This window comes from Mesoplodon mirus (assembly GCF_964341445.2).
Source record: "Mesoplodon mirus genome assembly, chromosome: 16".
In the NCBI taxonomy this organism is placed as follows: Eukaryota; Metazoa; Chordata; class Mammalia; order Artiodactyla; family Ziphiidae; genus Mesoplodon; species Mesoplodon mirus.
The window spans coordinates 37,027,522-37,043,777 of NC_138992.1; the positions used below are offsets into that span (position 1 = coordinate 37,027,522).

General features: G+C 41.0%; 1 protein-coding gene across 3 annotated transcripts in view; it reads right to left on the bottom strand.

Annotated features, from left to right (window-relative positions):
- Nucleotides 1-16,256, bottom strand: part of MATN2 (matrilin 2) — a 152,409-nt gene that overhangs the window by 32,338 nt on the left and 103,815 nt on the right. For all 3 annotated transcript variants that reach the window (XM_082600846.1, XM_082600844.1, XM_082600845.1), the window contains exon 7: nt 6,707-6,829. In XM_082600846.1, coding sequence (XP_082456972.1) covers nt 6,707-6,829 — 123 coding nt within the window. The remainder of the gene's footprint in view (nt 1-6,706; nt 6,830-16,256) is intronic.

Sequence of the window (16,256 nt, forward strand, 5' to 3'; positions counted from 1 at the left end):
ATTAGCAGTTTCATTTTCTGGTAGAAAATGCTAAAACCACAAGTTAGGCCACTCCCCACCCCCCCACAACTCACACACACCAGAGAAGGTAATAGGAGAGATGGAGAACTATAATGGGAAATAAAATAAGCTTGTGGAGGGCCTCTATGAGACTGGTGTTGTGAGAAATGGTCACCAGCAACCTCAGGGGCTGAGCTGGATCCATTTAACTGCATTGTTCTTTTTCCTGGGGATGTGGCAGACATTGTTGGTTGCCTTGCCAACAACTATTACCCTGTCTTCTTGAAACCAGAATCCTGACTCCCAAGGCATGAGTCATGAGTTGTCTAAGGCAGCCTGGCAACCATGTTTTCCTTTGTCGGTGATTGGTCTAGAGCTGGGAATATGCTTAGTTCTCGCCAATGAGACATAGGAGGAATTTATTGGGGCCCCTAGAAAAGATTTCCCTTCCTGAAAAGACAAAGATGTATGAAAAGAAATGAAATGAAACCCACAGCCGAGGGACCTCAGACTATCCCTTAAAGGGTCCATGATGTGCCCTCCCATGTGACTAGTGGGTGGAACTTTCCACGTGCACAGAGCACGAGCAGAAGTAGCTGCAGACCGAGCACAGGGAAGGAACTCCCACGACATGCAGGGGCTGGCCTAAGAGAGGAGGTCACACCACGAGGGTCATGGACCCCTTGGCACTCTCTCTGTACTTCATCCCTTCCGCATGACGGAGGCAGAATATTGTGAGCTGTGCGTGATTTCTCAGTTCATCAACAGCCTTACCTGTGCAGAACAGACTGAATGCCAGGAAACAAGCAAAGAGCTTCAGTGAAGAAAAACAGACCCGGCGATAAAACTCCGGCCACAGACACACAGACAAACAAAAAGCCAAGCAAACAGACACAGAACACAAAGAGTCCCACAATGTGGAGCCACATAGTATAGGGCCTGCAAATACTACACTTCATTACACCATCAGAGAAAAGTGAAATTATCTTCAGTAAACACTGTTTTTAAAAGCCAGCATTCAGCCACTATGGAAAACAGTATAGAGGTTCTTCAAAAAAATTAAACATAGAATTACATGTGATCCAGCAATTCCACTTCTGGGTTTATACCCAAAAGAACTGAAAGCAGGGACTTGAAGAGTACTTGTATATCCATGTTCATAGCAGCATTATTCACAATGGCCAAAAGATGGAAGCAACCCAGGTGCCTAGTGACAGATGAATGGATAAAAAAATGTGGTATATACATAATATGGAATTTTTTTTTGCAGAATTTTATTTAAAAAAATTTTTTTAATAGATCTTTATTGGAGTATAATTGCTTCACAATACTGTGTTAGTTTCTGTTGCACAACAAAGCGAATCAGCCATATGCATACATATGTCCCCATATCCCCTCCCTCTTGAGCCTCCCTCCCACCCTCCCTATCCCACCCCTCTAGGTCATCGCAAAGCACGGAGCTGATCTCCCTGTGCTATGCTGCTGCTTCCCACTAGCCATCCATTTTACATTTGGTATAGTGTATATGTCGATGCTACTCTCACTTCACCCAGCTTCACCTTCCCACCCCATGTCCTCAAGTCCATTCTCTATGTCTACCTCTTTATTCCTGTCTTGCAACTAGGTTCATCAGTACCAATTTTCTTTTTTTTTTTTTAGATTCCACATATATGCGTTAGCATACGGTATTTGTTTTTCTCTTTCTGACTTACTTCACTCTGTATGACAGTCTCTAGGTCCATCCACCTCACTACAAATAACTCAATTTCGTTTCTTTTTATGGCTGAGTAATATTCCATTGTACATATATGCCACATCTTCTTTATCCATTCATCTGTTGATGGACACTTAGGTTGCTTCCATGTCCTGGCTATTGTAAATAGAGCTGCAATGAACATTTTGGTACATGACTCTTTTTGAATTATGGTTTTCTCAGGGTATATGCCCAGTAGTGGGTCATATGGTAGTTGTATTTTTAGTTTTTTAACCTCCATACTGTTTTCCACAGTGGTTGTATCAATTTACATTCCCACCAACGGTGCAGGAGGGTTCCCTTTTCACCACACCCTCTCCAGCATTTATTGTTTCTAGCTTTTTTGATAATGGCCATTCTGACCAGCATGAGGTGATACCTCATTGTAGTTTTTTTTGTTTTGTTTTGTTTTGTTTTTTGCGGTACATGGGCCTCTCACTGTTGTGGCCTCTCCCGTTGTGGAGCACAGGCCCCGGACGCACAGGCTCAGCGGCCATGGCTCACGGGCCCAGCTGCTCCGTGGCATGTGGGATCTTCCTGGACCGGGGCACGAACCCATGTCCCCTGCATTGGCAGGCGGACTCTCAACCACTGCGCCACCAGGGAAGCCCCTCATTGTAGTTTTGATTTGCATTTCTCTAATAATTAGTGATGTTGAGCATCTTTTCATGTGCCTCTTGCCCATCTGTATGTCTTCCTTGGTGAAATGTCTATTTAGGTCTTCCACCCATTTTTTAACTGGATTGTTTTTTTGATATTGAGCTCCATGAGCTGTTTGTATATTTTGGAGATTAATCCTTTGTCTGTTGTTTCATTTGCAAATATTTTCTCCCATTCTGAGGGTTGTCTTTTTGTCTTGTTTATGGTTTCCTTTGCTGTGCAAAAGCTTTTAAGTTTAATTAAGTCCCATTTGTTTATTTTCGTTTTTATTTCTGTTATATAATGTGGAATATTATTTAGCCTTAAAAAGAAAGGAAATTCTGACATATGCCACACATGGATCAACCTTGAAGACATTACAGTAAGTGAAACAAGCCAGTCACAGAAGGACAAATATTGTAAGATTCCACTTATATGAGGTTCCTAGAGTAGGCAAAGTCATAGAGATGGAAAATAGGATGGGGGGTTGTCAGGGGCTGGAGGGAGAGAGAACCGGTACAGGGTTTCAGTTTGGAGAGATAATAAAGTTCTGCAGCTGGATGGTCGTGATGGTTGTACAACAACATGAATGTACTTAATGCCACTGAACTGTACCTGTAAAAATGGTTACAATGGTAAATTTTGTTATGTATATTTTAACACAAGTTTTTAAAGGGCCAACATTGTCTTTAAGAGAGATTTACACACAATGATTAAATTAAAAAACATGAAGATTCTTAAAGAGGTTATCACTCAGCTATCTGGCAAACAGCAATTTAAAAATGCCTCTTCTCCAAATGGTACTTTACAGCAGAGGTTTAACTGTAGATCTTTGCCTTCTTTACGTGCTTCAGTCACAATTCTTCACGTTACTTAGTCATTCACACATTTATTCATTCAATCTGTATTTACTGACTACCTACTATGCCCCCCACATCTGGTCCAGTCTCCTCCCTAACTGTGATGAGCTATACATGGGCCAGGCTTGGGTGTAGGTTTATCTGGCAAAGCCTGGAGTGTCCAATAACCCTGCGAGGTCAGATGGCAGGACTGTCAGATGACCAATTAAACAGCGCTTATGAGTGCCAACTTGCAAAGGAGCTGGAGACCTCACTGAGAAGATGAGAAATAAAAACATGAAAGATTAGTGGCCCAGACAGTAAATTGTAATGTCAACTGAGTGGCACAGAGAGTAAGTTTTAGAAAAATTGGACAGGCTACAAAATGTTAAAGCAGAAAGTCGTGTTCCTTCAGTTTAGGAAATCGGGGTCCAGAGAAGCAAAGCAGCCTGTCCAAGGTCACATGACCAGCATGAGTGACACGGCCAAGACCAGCTTTCACGTCCCCCAGCTCAACCCGTGGCCCCTGCCCCAGCTGTTTAGAATGTGATGTCTCCAGGACTTCCCTAGTGGTCCAGTGGCTAAGACTCCACATTCCCAATGCAGGGGGCACGGGTTTGATCCCTGGTTGGGGAACTAAGGTCCCGCATGCTGCACGGCCAAAAAAAAAAGAATGTGATGTCTCAGCCATAGTGCCAGCGTGAGCAATCCTGGAGTCCAGCACGCGGGTCCCACCCACCTCTGATTCCACCTTGGGGCCCCCGCCTAGACTGCCAGTCCTGGTCTCTGTGTAGCTGCCTTAATGATTTATGCTTTAGGTCGATGACAGCACTTTCCAGAAAAAGAAATTATGCCTGGATTAGGAGGAAGAACAAATCCTGGCCAAGACTGTTTTCTTCAGTAGGATTCTGCCTTGAACTTTCTTTTTTTTCCAGTTTAACTGGATGACATCAAATTCCTTTGAAAAATAGATTTCTTATTAGAATTGAAAATAGCCCACATCCATCAACTGCCGATTAAATGTGAATGGCTGTACCCTGCGCTTGAGATCTTCAATGCTCTCGAGATCCTCAGATTCCTAATAAGAAACTCCAGATTTTAAGCCCCATTTCTCTGCTTCCCGATTCCATGTAATGCTCCAGAGAGAGGGTGAGCGCTCACTTTCCATTCTGCCCTAACTGCCGGCGTGTGCGCATTAGGGCGAAGTGGCTTTCAGAGGGACCTCGGGAGTCGAGGGCTGGGTGTGTAGCAAAGACAATGGAAAAAGTAATGATGAGGCAGGATGCTGGGAGAAGGGCTGATGAGGACATTGGGCTTTAAAAACAAATTCCATTTTTCTTGGATGAAAAGTAGGGCACCTGGCTCAAGAGGAAATGGAGCTATCACTGAATACATATGAATGAGCGTTAGGGACTCGGGCTGGGCCGCAGCCTGAGACTGGCCGTCTGTGGGCGGTGGTCACACTACTTCCAAATGGTCCCTTGCTCTGCGCTCGTCCTTCTGTTCTTGGCCTGCCTCCTCCCTTGACAACTGTGCGGTCCATGCCTTGGACTCTTCTCTTACTCCAAGTGCCTCTCTAGGCAGGATGGGGAGGGAGGGGCAGAGGGCGAGGGACCCCTAGATGATTGTAAGAGACGCAGATCTTCAAGCCAGGCCCCCTCCGCTGATGGCCACATGCCCAGCTCGCTTCCTTCTCCCTCCAAAAGCGACACACCGTGAAGCCTGCAACTCCAATGAGTGTCTGAGTTGAACCAGATCTAATTATCCCCCATGTAAGGGATTTGGGTTCACAAAGGAGTCCAATGGTGAGTGCTTTTCCCTGGGTGAAGTCAGCCACTGACACTCTCACCCCTAGAAAAAGGTGTAAATAGCACAGAGAGGAGTGGCCAGGCTGACCTTTCCCACGTACTGCATGCATGTGTGGTCTAATGGAAAACTGTCCATCTAATTGTTTTCACATTCTGAACGCTCTCAGTTAAAATTCCCGTCCGATGTTTGAATGTTTCCAGGGTTTGCATCCAGGCAAGGTGGTGGGAATCATTTTTTTTTTTTTTTTTTGCGGTACACGGGCCTCTCACTGTTGTGGCCTCTCCCGGTGCACAGGCTCCAGATGTGCAGGCTCAGCAGCCATGGCTCATGGGCCCAGCCGCTCTGCGGCATGTGGGATCCTCCCGGACCGGGGCACGAACCCGTGCCCCCTGCATCGGCAAGCAGACTCTCAACCACTGCGCCACCAGGGAAGCCCTGGGAATCATTTTCTATAAGAGAGGCTCAGTTTCAAAATATGGGCTCTGCTACCCTCTGCCACCATACAAGGTTTAACACGTATTAGAGTGAGCATGTGAGTTAACATGGGCTGTAAGCAGACTGTAGCTTGTGGACTCAATTCTATAAACCACAAAGCTTTTCAAAAAAGATATATGGTAAAACTTTTGAAAATCCGGTCCTGTGATGCAGAACGCTGCTGTACTTACCACCAGGGAGAAGTGAATGAAGGGACACATAAGAGAATATGTCCCTTAATGGGAGTTCCAGAGAGTTCTGTGAATGACACTGTTGGGAGAATGTGTACAATTCATTGCGCATATGTGTGGACTAACTTCGGGAATGCTTTTTGAGAAAACACTTGTATGCCTTAAAAGGGCCATCTTTCTAACAAGATAGAGTAATTCAGACGATAGTTGCCATCTCTCCAGGATGATAAATCTCAGAGATCCATTTGCTCATTCATTCACTAAATATTGTGTCACACCAGCATGCGCCAAACACTGAGGTGATGAGGATTCACGAGTGAGAAGAAGAGAAGAATCTCTGTCCTTGTAGACCTTGCATTCTAGCAGCCTCTCAGGGACAGATCTCTTAAAGACATCCCACTGGGGGTCCGTGCTCTAGATCCCCAGTCAAGCCCTCTGAGGTGCTAGACGACAGTATCTGAGTCACTCAGCACATCTTTAACATCATCCTGCTCACACCAAGTACCTCTTGAATGCTGCAGGGATGCCCCAGAGTCTTCTATTTTTCCTTCCTTCATAACAAAGAGGAAAAGCTGCAACTTCCCCTTTCTTAGCAGCCATCAAGTGTCTCATCTTGTAGGACTGGAAGAAACCAGCTCCTTTTGCCTCCAACTCTGGACCCAGCCTTTTCTTTCTCAAAGTCCCAAATACTTGTTGCAGGTTGGGGGTGGGGGGTGGGGTAAAAAGAAGGGAGGATGTGCCCTCATTTCAAATAGGTGGGAGCTTCAGCTTGGGCTTCGATTTCACTAAATGAATCTGATGGGCAGACCCAGTCTATGCGGTCTCTAAAAATTATCCCCATCACAGGATCAGGTGAGACAAAAGGTAAAATAAAAGGCAGAATACTGTTAGCAAACACAAATACTGAGTACAAGTGCATCTGGTTGAGATTTGCAAGGGAAAGGAAAACCAACAGGGCCATCTGAGGAACAAGCCCTTCTTCAAGGCCCAGTGCAACTTACTTCTGCAGGTTTTCTGATCTGGATTCAGGGTAAAGCCTTTTAAGCAGCGGCAGGAATAGGAATCATCTGTGTTAACACACTCTTGCTGGCATCCATGGTTAGGTGAGGCACAGTAGTCTATCTCTGAAAAGGAAGAAAACTCAGAATGAGGAACAAAACTAGAAATCTAGCATAGAAAAGTCAAAGGATTTGCAGTCTTAACTTTTCCTAAACAGATACATTCCCGTGACCTCAAACACTCATGCCATAGAGGGATCTATCAGTGAAGGTATTTCCATGTTTAGGGATACGGCCCCCCAGGAAGAGAACTTTCTTGACATGTTACAAAATGTTTATGCTTTGTGAAGATGCTTTTCTTGTCTTGGTTCACGTCAGAGCCACTAAAATGAAAGTGTGTGACTGGGTGCTGTTCGTTGTGTCACAGGCTGGGAAGAGAGAGCTTAGCTGAATATTTTACTGAACTTATGCAATTAAAATAATGAAATCTTCCCCAAGTCAAACTTTAAACCACTTAACTGAGTGAAACACTGAGCCAAATAGGATAAAAATGATATCCTGGGAAAAAGAAGGCCTGGGAGTGAAAGGCATATTTGGAGGGCAAAACACCTCCCCTGTTAACGTCATTGGCCTCATCTACACTTAAATCATCTCAAGGCTTCACAGCCAGGGAATGTGATCTCTAGGTACACATTAATTTAAACCAAAATATTCAGAAACAAAGGTCACATGGAATTTTTAATAGTGAAATTTTACTTGTATAAGTATTTTTTAGATATGGATTAGGACTGTTCTACTGACAGGTCTGCACCAAGTATTTTGCTGTAGTGGACCTTGGGTGCATTGTCTAAAATGGCTTGAAATAAGTGGCCACTGATGGGGTCTTAAAAGGTGTCTTTTTGTTTTAATGAGGATTTTTATTGTTTTAAGGAATATATGAACCACATATATCATTTTCCTAATGAAGCATTTGGTATAAATGAGTTTTCCCAGCCTGTACCAAAGGAAACGAAACGAGTAAGAGAAAGGCATACAATATTCTCAAACGAAAAAATATTGAGAAAATGCCATTTCTTCCGAATTTAAAGTCATGGAAAATTTTAAACATATATAAACAAATGAACTGACTAGTATAATAAATCCACGTGCATATCACTTCAAGAGAATCAATCTACAGCTGACCTTGTTTCCTGTATACTCCCATCCCCCCATGCTAAGATGCCATATTACTTGAAAGCAAACCCCAGATGTTATATCATTTTGTCTATAAATATTTCATAATGTATCCCTAAAGGACTGGAACTCTTTAAAAAATATAACTGCAATACCACAATCACATATAAAGGTATTTAAAAAGACTTTTTATTTGGGAATGATTTTAAACTTACAAAAGTTGCAAACATAAAAATACAAGTAGATAGGTACAAGAAACACATATATATGCTCTACCCAGATTTATCTATTGTTAACATTTTATCCCATTTGCTTTATCATTTGCTTATCTCTCTGAATTATTTGAGGGTAAGTTACATATATCACCATCCTTTTTCCTTAAACACAGTGTGTGCTTCCTAAGAGTAGGGATATTCTCTAATATAACCACAGTGTAGCTATACTTCATAAATTTACATTTATACAAGACTTTTATTTAATCTACCATCCTTATTCTAGTCCTCTAAGTTGATCTAATAATGTTCTTTGTAGCATTTTTCATCCTCCAGTATAGAATCCAATAGAGGGTCAGAGATTATATTTAATATTCATGTATGCTTAGCTTCCTTTAATCTGGAACCATGCTGTCTAATGTGGCCATTTAAATTAAAATGGAATGGAAACAACCTAAATGTCCATCAACAGATGAATGGATAAAGAAGGTGTGATGTGTGTGTGTGTGTATATATATGTACACACACAGTATGAAATGTTATTCAGCCATAAAAAAGAATGAAATAATGGAATTTGCAGCAACATGCATGAACCTAGAGTTTTTTTTTTTTTTTTTTTTTCTGCGGTATGCTGGCCTCTCACTGTTGTGGCTTCTCCCGTTGTGGAGCACAGGCTCCGGACGCACAGGCTCATCGGCCATGGCTCACAGGCCCAGCCGCTCTGCGGCATGTGGGATCTTCCCGGACCGGGGCACGAACCTGTGTCCCCTGCATTGGCAGGCGGACTCTCAACCACTGCGCCACCAGGGAAGCCCGAACCTAGAGATTATCATACTAAGCGAAGTAAGTCAGAAAGAGAAAGACAAATACCATATGATACCTCTTATATGTGGAATCTAAAATATGACACAAATGAACACATCTATGAAACAGAAACAGACTCACAGACATAGAGAACAGACTTGTGGTTGGCAAGGGGGAGGGGAGGTGGGGAGGGAAGGAGTGGGAGTTTGGGATTAGCAGATGCAAACTAGTATATATAGGATGGAAAGCAACAATGTCCTATTTCATAGCACAGGGAACTATATTCAATATCCTGTGATAAACCACAATGGAAAAGAATATGAAAAAGAACGTGTTGATATATATGTATAACTGAATCACTTTGCTGTACAGCAGAAATTAAACACAGCACTGTAAATCGACTATAATTCAATAAAAGTTTTTAAAAAATTAAAATAGATTAAAATTAAATACAATTTAAAATGCAGTTCCTCAGTTGCACTGGCCACACCTTAAGTGCTCAGTAGCCACAGTAGCTCCTGACTACTATATTGTATGGTGCAGATACAGAGCATTTTCACTATCACAGAGTGTTCTATCCAGTAGCAACAGTCTAGAAACACTTCCACAGCCTTTGTGTTTTATGACATTAACATTTTAAAATAAAACAGTCTCCCCCGCTCATTTTTAGTTTTATTGATTGTCAATTGATACAATTGACAAAAAAGAAACTGCACATATTTAAGATGGACATTTGACGTTCTGACATACGTATGTGTCCATGAAACTATCACCACAACCGAGGTAATGAACTTACACATTTCCCTCAGATGTTTCCTCAAGACACTTTCTAATTCATTCCTTCCTACTCCCTCTGTCCCCAAATAATCGTTATCTCCTGTCAAGATAAATTAGTTTACATTTTCTAGAATTTCACATAAATGGAATTATACAGTTGTGTTCCTTTTGGTCTGGCTTCTTTCATTCCTCATAATTATTTTGAGATTCATCCATGTTCATGGGTATGTCAACAGTTTGTTCTTTTTTACTGTAGAGTAGTATTTCATTATATGGATATAACACAATTTATTTGTCAATTCACCTGTTGGAGGGATTTGAGTTGTTTCCGGTTTGAGGCTATCACAAATAAACCAGCTATGAACATTCATGAACAAGTCTTGGTATAGACATATGCTTTCTTTCTTTTTTTTTAAAAAAATTTATTTATTTATTTGGCTGCATCTGGTCTTAGTTGTGGCATGCAGGATCTTCGTTGCTGCATGTGGGATCTTCGTTAGGGCATGTAGGATCTTTAGTTGCAGCATGCGAACTCTTACTTGCAGCATGTGGGATCTAGTTCCCTGAGCAGGGATCAAACCCAGGCCCCCTGCATTGGGAGCGTGGAGTCTTAGCCACTGGACCACCAGGGAACTCCCATAGACATATGCTTTCATTGTGAGTAAACATTTAAGAGTAGAATGGCTGTGTTGTATGGTAGATGTATTAATTTCTTAAACATTCCCACCAGCAGTTTATGAGAGTTCCAGTTGCTCCACATCCTTACCAACACTTGGTAATTTTAGCCCTTCTGGTAAGTACATAGTGGTTATTTCATTGTGGTTTTATTTTGCATTTCCTTCATGACTAATGCTGTTGGATATTTTTCATATGCTTATTTTCCATTTCTATATTTTCTTGGAGTGTCTGGTCAAATCTTTTGCCCATTTTTATTAGGTTGTTTGTCTCCTCACTAAGTTTGAAGAGTTCTTTATACGTTCTAAATACAAATCCTTTGTTGGATATACATTTTGCAAATATTTTTTCCCAGTCTGTGGCTTGCTTTTTCATTTTAGTAATAGTGCCTTTTTTTTTTTTTTTTTTTTTTTTTGCGGTACGCGGGCCTCTCACTGCTGTGGCCTCTCCCATTGCGGAGCACAGGCTCTGGACATGCAGGCTCAGCGGCCATGGCTCACGGGCCCAGCCACTCCGCGGCATATGGGATCTTCCCGGATCGGGGCACAAACCCGTGTCCCCTGCATCGGCAGGTGGACTCTCAACCACTGCACCACCAGGGAAGCCCCTAATAGTGCCTTCTGAAGAACAAAAGTTTTAATTTTGATGAAGTTCAATTTATTCATTTTTAATTTTTATAGTTTGTGCTTTTTGTGTCCTCTTTTAAGGCATCTTTGCCAAACGCAGGGTCACTAAGATCTTTTACTATGTTTCCTTCTATAATTTTTATAGTTTTCAATGTTACATTTAAGTTTAAAACTGATTTCAAGTTAATTATTTTTTTTTTTTTTTCGGTATGTGGACCTCTCACTGTTGTGGCCTCTCACGTTGTGGAGCACAGGCTCCAGACGCGCAGGCTCAGCGGCCATGGCTCACAGGCCCAGCTGCTCCATGGCATGTGGGATCTTCCCGGACCGGGGCACGAACCCATGTCCTCTGCATCGGCAGGCGGATTCTCAACCACTGCGCCACCAGGGAAGCCCCCTCAAGTTAATTTTTGTATGTAGTGTGAGGTAAGGGTCAAGTTCCTTTTTTTTTTTTTTGCACATGGCAATCCAATTGTTCAGCACCATTTGTTGAAGACATTATCCTTTCTGCCTAAGTACCTTTGTTGAAAATACTTTCACCATATATGTGTGGGTCTATTTCTGGACTCTGTTCTGTTCCATTGATCTATACTCCACCTTTACACCAATACCACACTGTCTTGATTACAGTTGCTTTATAATTGGTATTAAAAATCAGGTGGTTTAAGTCCTTCAACATTGTGCATCTTTATCAAAAAGGGCTATTTTAGTCCCTTTCATTTCTACATATGTTTTAGAATCAGCTTGTCAATTTCTACAAAAAAAGCATGCTAAGATTATGATAGATAATACTGTGATCTATATAGATTAATTTGGAAAGGACAGACATCTTAACAGTATTGAGTCTTCTGATCCATAAATATATCTATTTAGTTAAGTCTTCTTTAATTTCCCTTAGTAATGTTTTGTAACTTTCATTGTAAAGGTTTTCACCATCTTTTGTCAAATTTATCCCTAGGTAGTACATATTTTTGATGCTATTATAAATAGCATTTTAAAATGTAAATTTGTGATTTTCCATTGAAAGTATATAAAAAGGGACTTCCTTCATGGTGCAGTGGTTAAGATTCCACCTGGCAATGTTATACAGCAGAAACTAACACAACAATGTAAAGCAATTATACTCCAATAAAGATGTTAAAAAAAAAAAAAAGGATCCGCCTGTTAATGCAGGGGACATGGGTTCAATCCCTGGTCCGGGAAGATCCCACATGCCGTGGAACAACTAAGCCCATGTGCCACAACTACTGAGCCTGCACTCTAGAGCCCGCGAGCCACAACTACTGAGCATGCGTGTCACAACTACTGAAGCCCACGTGCCTAGAGCCCATGCACTGCAACTACTGAGCCCGCGTGCTGCAACTACCGAAGCCCACGCACCTAGAACCCATGCTCCACAACAGGAGAAGCCACTGCAATGAGAAGTCCACACACTGCAACAGATTAGTCCCCACTCGCCGCAACTAGATAAAGCCCGTGCATAGCAACAAAGACCCAAAGCAGCCAAAACAAAACATAAAACAAATGAATGGCAAAGAAAAAAAGAGGGAAGGAGGACATACAGAGTAAAAGAGACTCAGTTAAAAAAAAAAAAGAAAGCATATAAAAAATAATTGATTTTTGTATATTGACCTTGTACCCTGCATCCTTGGTAAACTCACTTAATAGTTCTAGAGCTTTTCTGTAAATTCCGTTGGAGATATTGTCTGTTAATAAAGACAGGTTTTGTTTGTTTGTTTGTTTGTTTTACTTAATCACGTTTTTTGTATAGAGTTTTCCATTTTTAATATTTGGTTAAACAAAAAAACATCTTTTATAAACAAACCCAGCACAGGGCCAACAAAAAGGAATAAAAGCAAGGAAAACAAAAAGCCTAGGGTTGCCCCTTACTGGGTATCAGGGTCAGGCCTGCTCCCTTTCTTTCTTTTCTTTCTTTTTTTTTTTTTTTTGTGGTACGCGGGGCTCTCATTGTTGTGGCCTCTACCGTTGCGAAGCACAGGCTCCGGACGTGCAGGCTCAGCAGTCATGGCTCACGGGCCCAGCCGCTCTGCGGCATGTGGGATCTTCCCAGACTGGGGCATGAACCCGTGTCCCCTGCATCGGCAGGAGGACTCTCAACCACTGCGCCACCAGGGAAGCCCCTGCTCCCTTTCTTAAAGGAAGTGGGGCTTTTTGCCCTTGGGCATCAGCATAGGTCCCTGTTCCTAAGCACCAGAATTGGATATGAACAGAGAAACCAGCCCTGAAATGTGTTACTTAATCATTTTGATTTTATATTTGTATTTGTTTTCTCTTATGCTGAAAGTATAGGTACAAAGTGACATTAACATTATATATATTTATTGTATCATATATTTATATGTGTATATATATAATTTCAGAATAAGAAAACAATTCTATTATTAATGCTAATACTACTGGAAACAGTTAAAGCTCTTTTGTTTTTTGGATATCTGCCACTTGGAATGTAAAGTCAACATATTCCCTGCCTGTCACTTAAAATAATTCTCTGGGTGATTATGCTAACAAACTCATATACAGTTAGGCTCATTTGCTTCAATATGTTCTGCAGACAATTCTCCAACACCAATTTGGAGCCCTGTAATTTAATTCAATTCTGACACTAACTACCCAGAGTTAACATGCAGTCTCACAAGGTAAAGTGTAAGGTCCCCAGTAAGACTGCCCTTACTTCAGATACCAGCCTCCAGTGGGGTCCCCAGGCCACCTTCACTTCTGCACAGCCACCTACAATTTTGGGGTCTCCCACAACTCACTCCTTTCAATAATTTATTAGAATCACTCACAGAACACAGGAGAGTGCTATATTTACAATGACCATAATAAAGATGCTTTTAACTCTTCCTTTCCAATCTAGGTTTCATTTCTTACTTTCTTTTTTTCTTCCTTATTACAATGGCCAGAACCTTACAGTCCATGCTAAATAGAAGTGGTGAGAGTGGGTATCCTGTTTTGTTCCTCATCTTATAAGGAAAGCATTCAATCTTTCATCATTAAGTATGATGTTAGCTGATAGTTTTTTCATTGATGCACTTTATCAGGTTGAGGCAGTTCTCTTCATTCCTAGTCTGCTGAGAGACTTTTTTTTTTTAATAGTAAATGAATGTCAGGTCTTGTCCAGTGCTCTTTCTGTATCTATTGACTTGGATCATATAGTTTCTGCTTTTTAGTATGTTAATGTTTTAAATTTCATTTGAATGTTAAATCATCCTTGAATTCCTGGGATAAATCCCACTTGTTCATGAGGTATTATCCTTTTTATATATTTTGGAATTTTATTGCTAAAAATAATTAAAGATCTTTTGCATGTATTTCATGAGGGATATTTGTGTGGTTTTCTCTTTGTTTTTGGCTGAACCATGCTGCATGCTGGATCTTAGTTCCCTGACCAGGGATTGAACCGGTGCCCCCTGCAATGGAAGCACAGAGTCTTAACCACTGGAACACCGGGAAGTCCCTGGTTTTCTTTTCTTGTAAATGTCTTTTTCTGGATTTGTATTAGGATAATGCTGGCCTTATAGAATAAGCTGAAAAATGCTCCTTCCTCTACTGTTTTCTGGAAGAATTTGTGTAAAATTGGTATTTGTTCTTCCTCAAATGGTAGAATTTACCAGTTAAGCCAACTAGCCCTGGAGTTGTCTTTGTGGGAAGGTTTACAAGTACAAATTCAATTTCTTTTAATACATAGAGGCCTATTCAGATTATCTATTTCTTCTTGAGTTAATTTTAGGAGTTTATGAATACAACAACACATAAAAAAGATCATACACCATGACCAAGTTGGCTTCATCTCAGGATCACAAGGATGTTTCAACATACGCAAATCCATCAGTGTGATACACCACATCAACAAAAGAAGACAAAAACCACATGATATCTCAACAGATTCAGAAATGCATTTGATAAAATTCAATATCCATTCATGATAAAAACTCTTACCAAAGTGGGTATAGAGGGAACATATCTCAACATAATAAAAGCTATTTATGACTAACCCACAGTCAACATAATACTCAACGGTGACAAGCTGAAAGCCTTCCTGCTAAAATCTGGAACATGATAAGGATGCCCATTCTCATCACTTCTATTTAACATAGTACTGGAAGTCCTAGCCACAGCAATCATATAAGAAAAAGAAATAAAAGGTATCCAAATTGGAAGGGAAGAGGTAAAATTCTCATTATATGCAGATGACATGATACTATATACAGAAAACCCTAAAAATTCCACACAAAAGCTACTAAAACTGATAAATTCAGCAAGGTAGTAGGATACAAGATTAACATACAGAAATCGGTTGCATTTCTTTACACTAACAACGACATATCAGAAAGGGAAAGTAAAGAAACAATCCCTTGGGGACTTCCCTGGTGGTGCAGTGGATAAGACTCCATGCTCCCAATGCAGGGGGCCCGGGTTCGATCTCTGGTCAGGGAACTAGATCCAACATGCATGCCACAACTAAGGAGCCAGCGAGCTGCAACTAAAGAGACCATATGTTACAACTAAGGAGCTGGCAGGCTGCAAGTAAGGAGCCCGTGAGCCGCAACTAAGGAGCCCACCTGCTTCAACTAAAACCTGGTGCAACCAAATAAATAAATAAATATTAAAAAAAGAAAGAAACAATCCCTTTTAAAATTACATCAAAAAAGATAAAATACTTAGAATAAACCTGACCAAGGAGGTGAAAGATTTATATGCTGAGAACTATAAAACATTGATAAAGGAAACTGAAGATGATTTTAAAAAATGGGGACTTCCCTGGTGGTCCAGTGGTTAAGACTTCATGCTCCCAATGCAGGGGGCATGGGTTTGATACCTGGTCGGGGAACTAAGATCCCACATGCCACACAGTGTGGCCAATAAATAAATAAATAAATAAATAAAGGGAAAATATTTTATGCTCTTGGATTAGAAAAATTAGTATTGTTAAAATGCCCATACTATCCAAAGCAATCTACATGTTTAATGTGATCCCTATCAAACTACCCGTGACATTTTTCACAGAATTAGAACAAATAATCCTAAAATTTATATACAGCCGTAAAAGGCCCAGAATTGCCACAGCAATCCTGAGGGAAAAGAACAAAGCAAGAGGCATAACCCTCCCAGACTTCAGGCAGTACTATAAAGCTACAGTAATCAAAAGAGCATGCTATAAAAAGAAATGAAATTGAGTTATTTGTAGTGAAGTGGATGGACCTAGAGTCTGTCATACAGAATGAAGTAAGTCAGAAAGAGAAAAACAAATACCGTATGCTAACA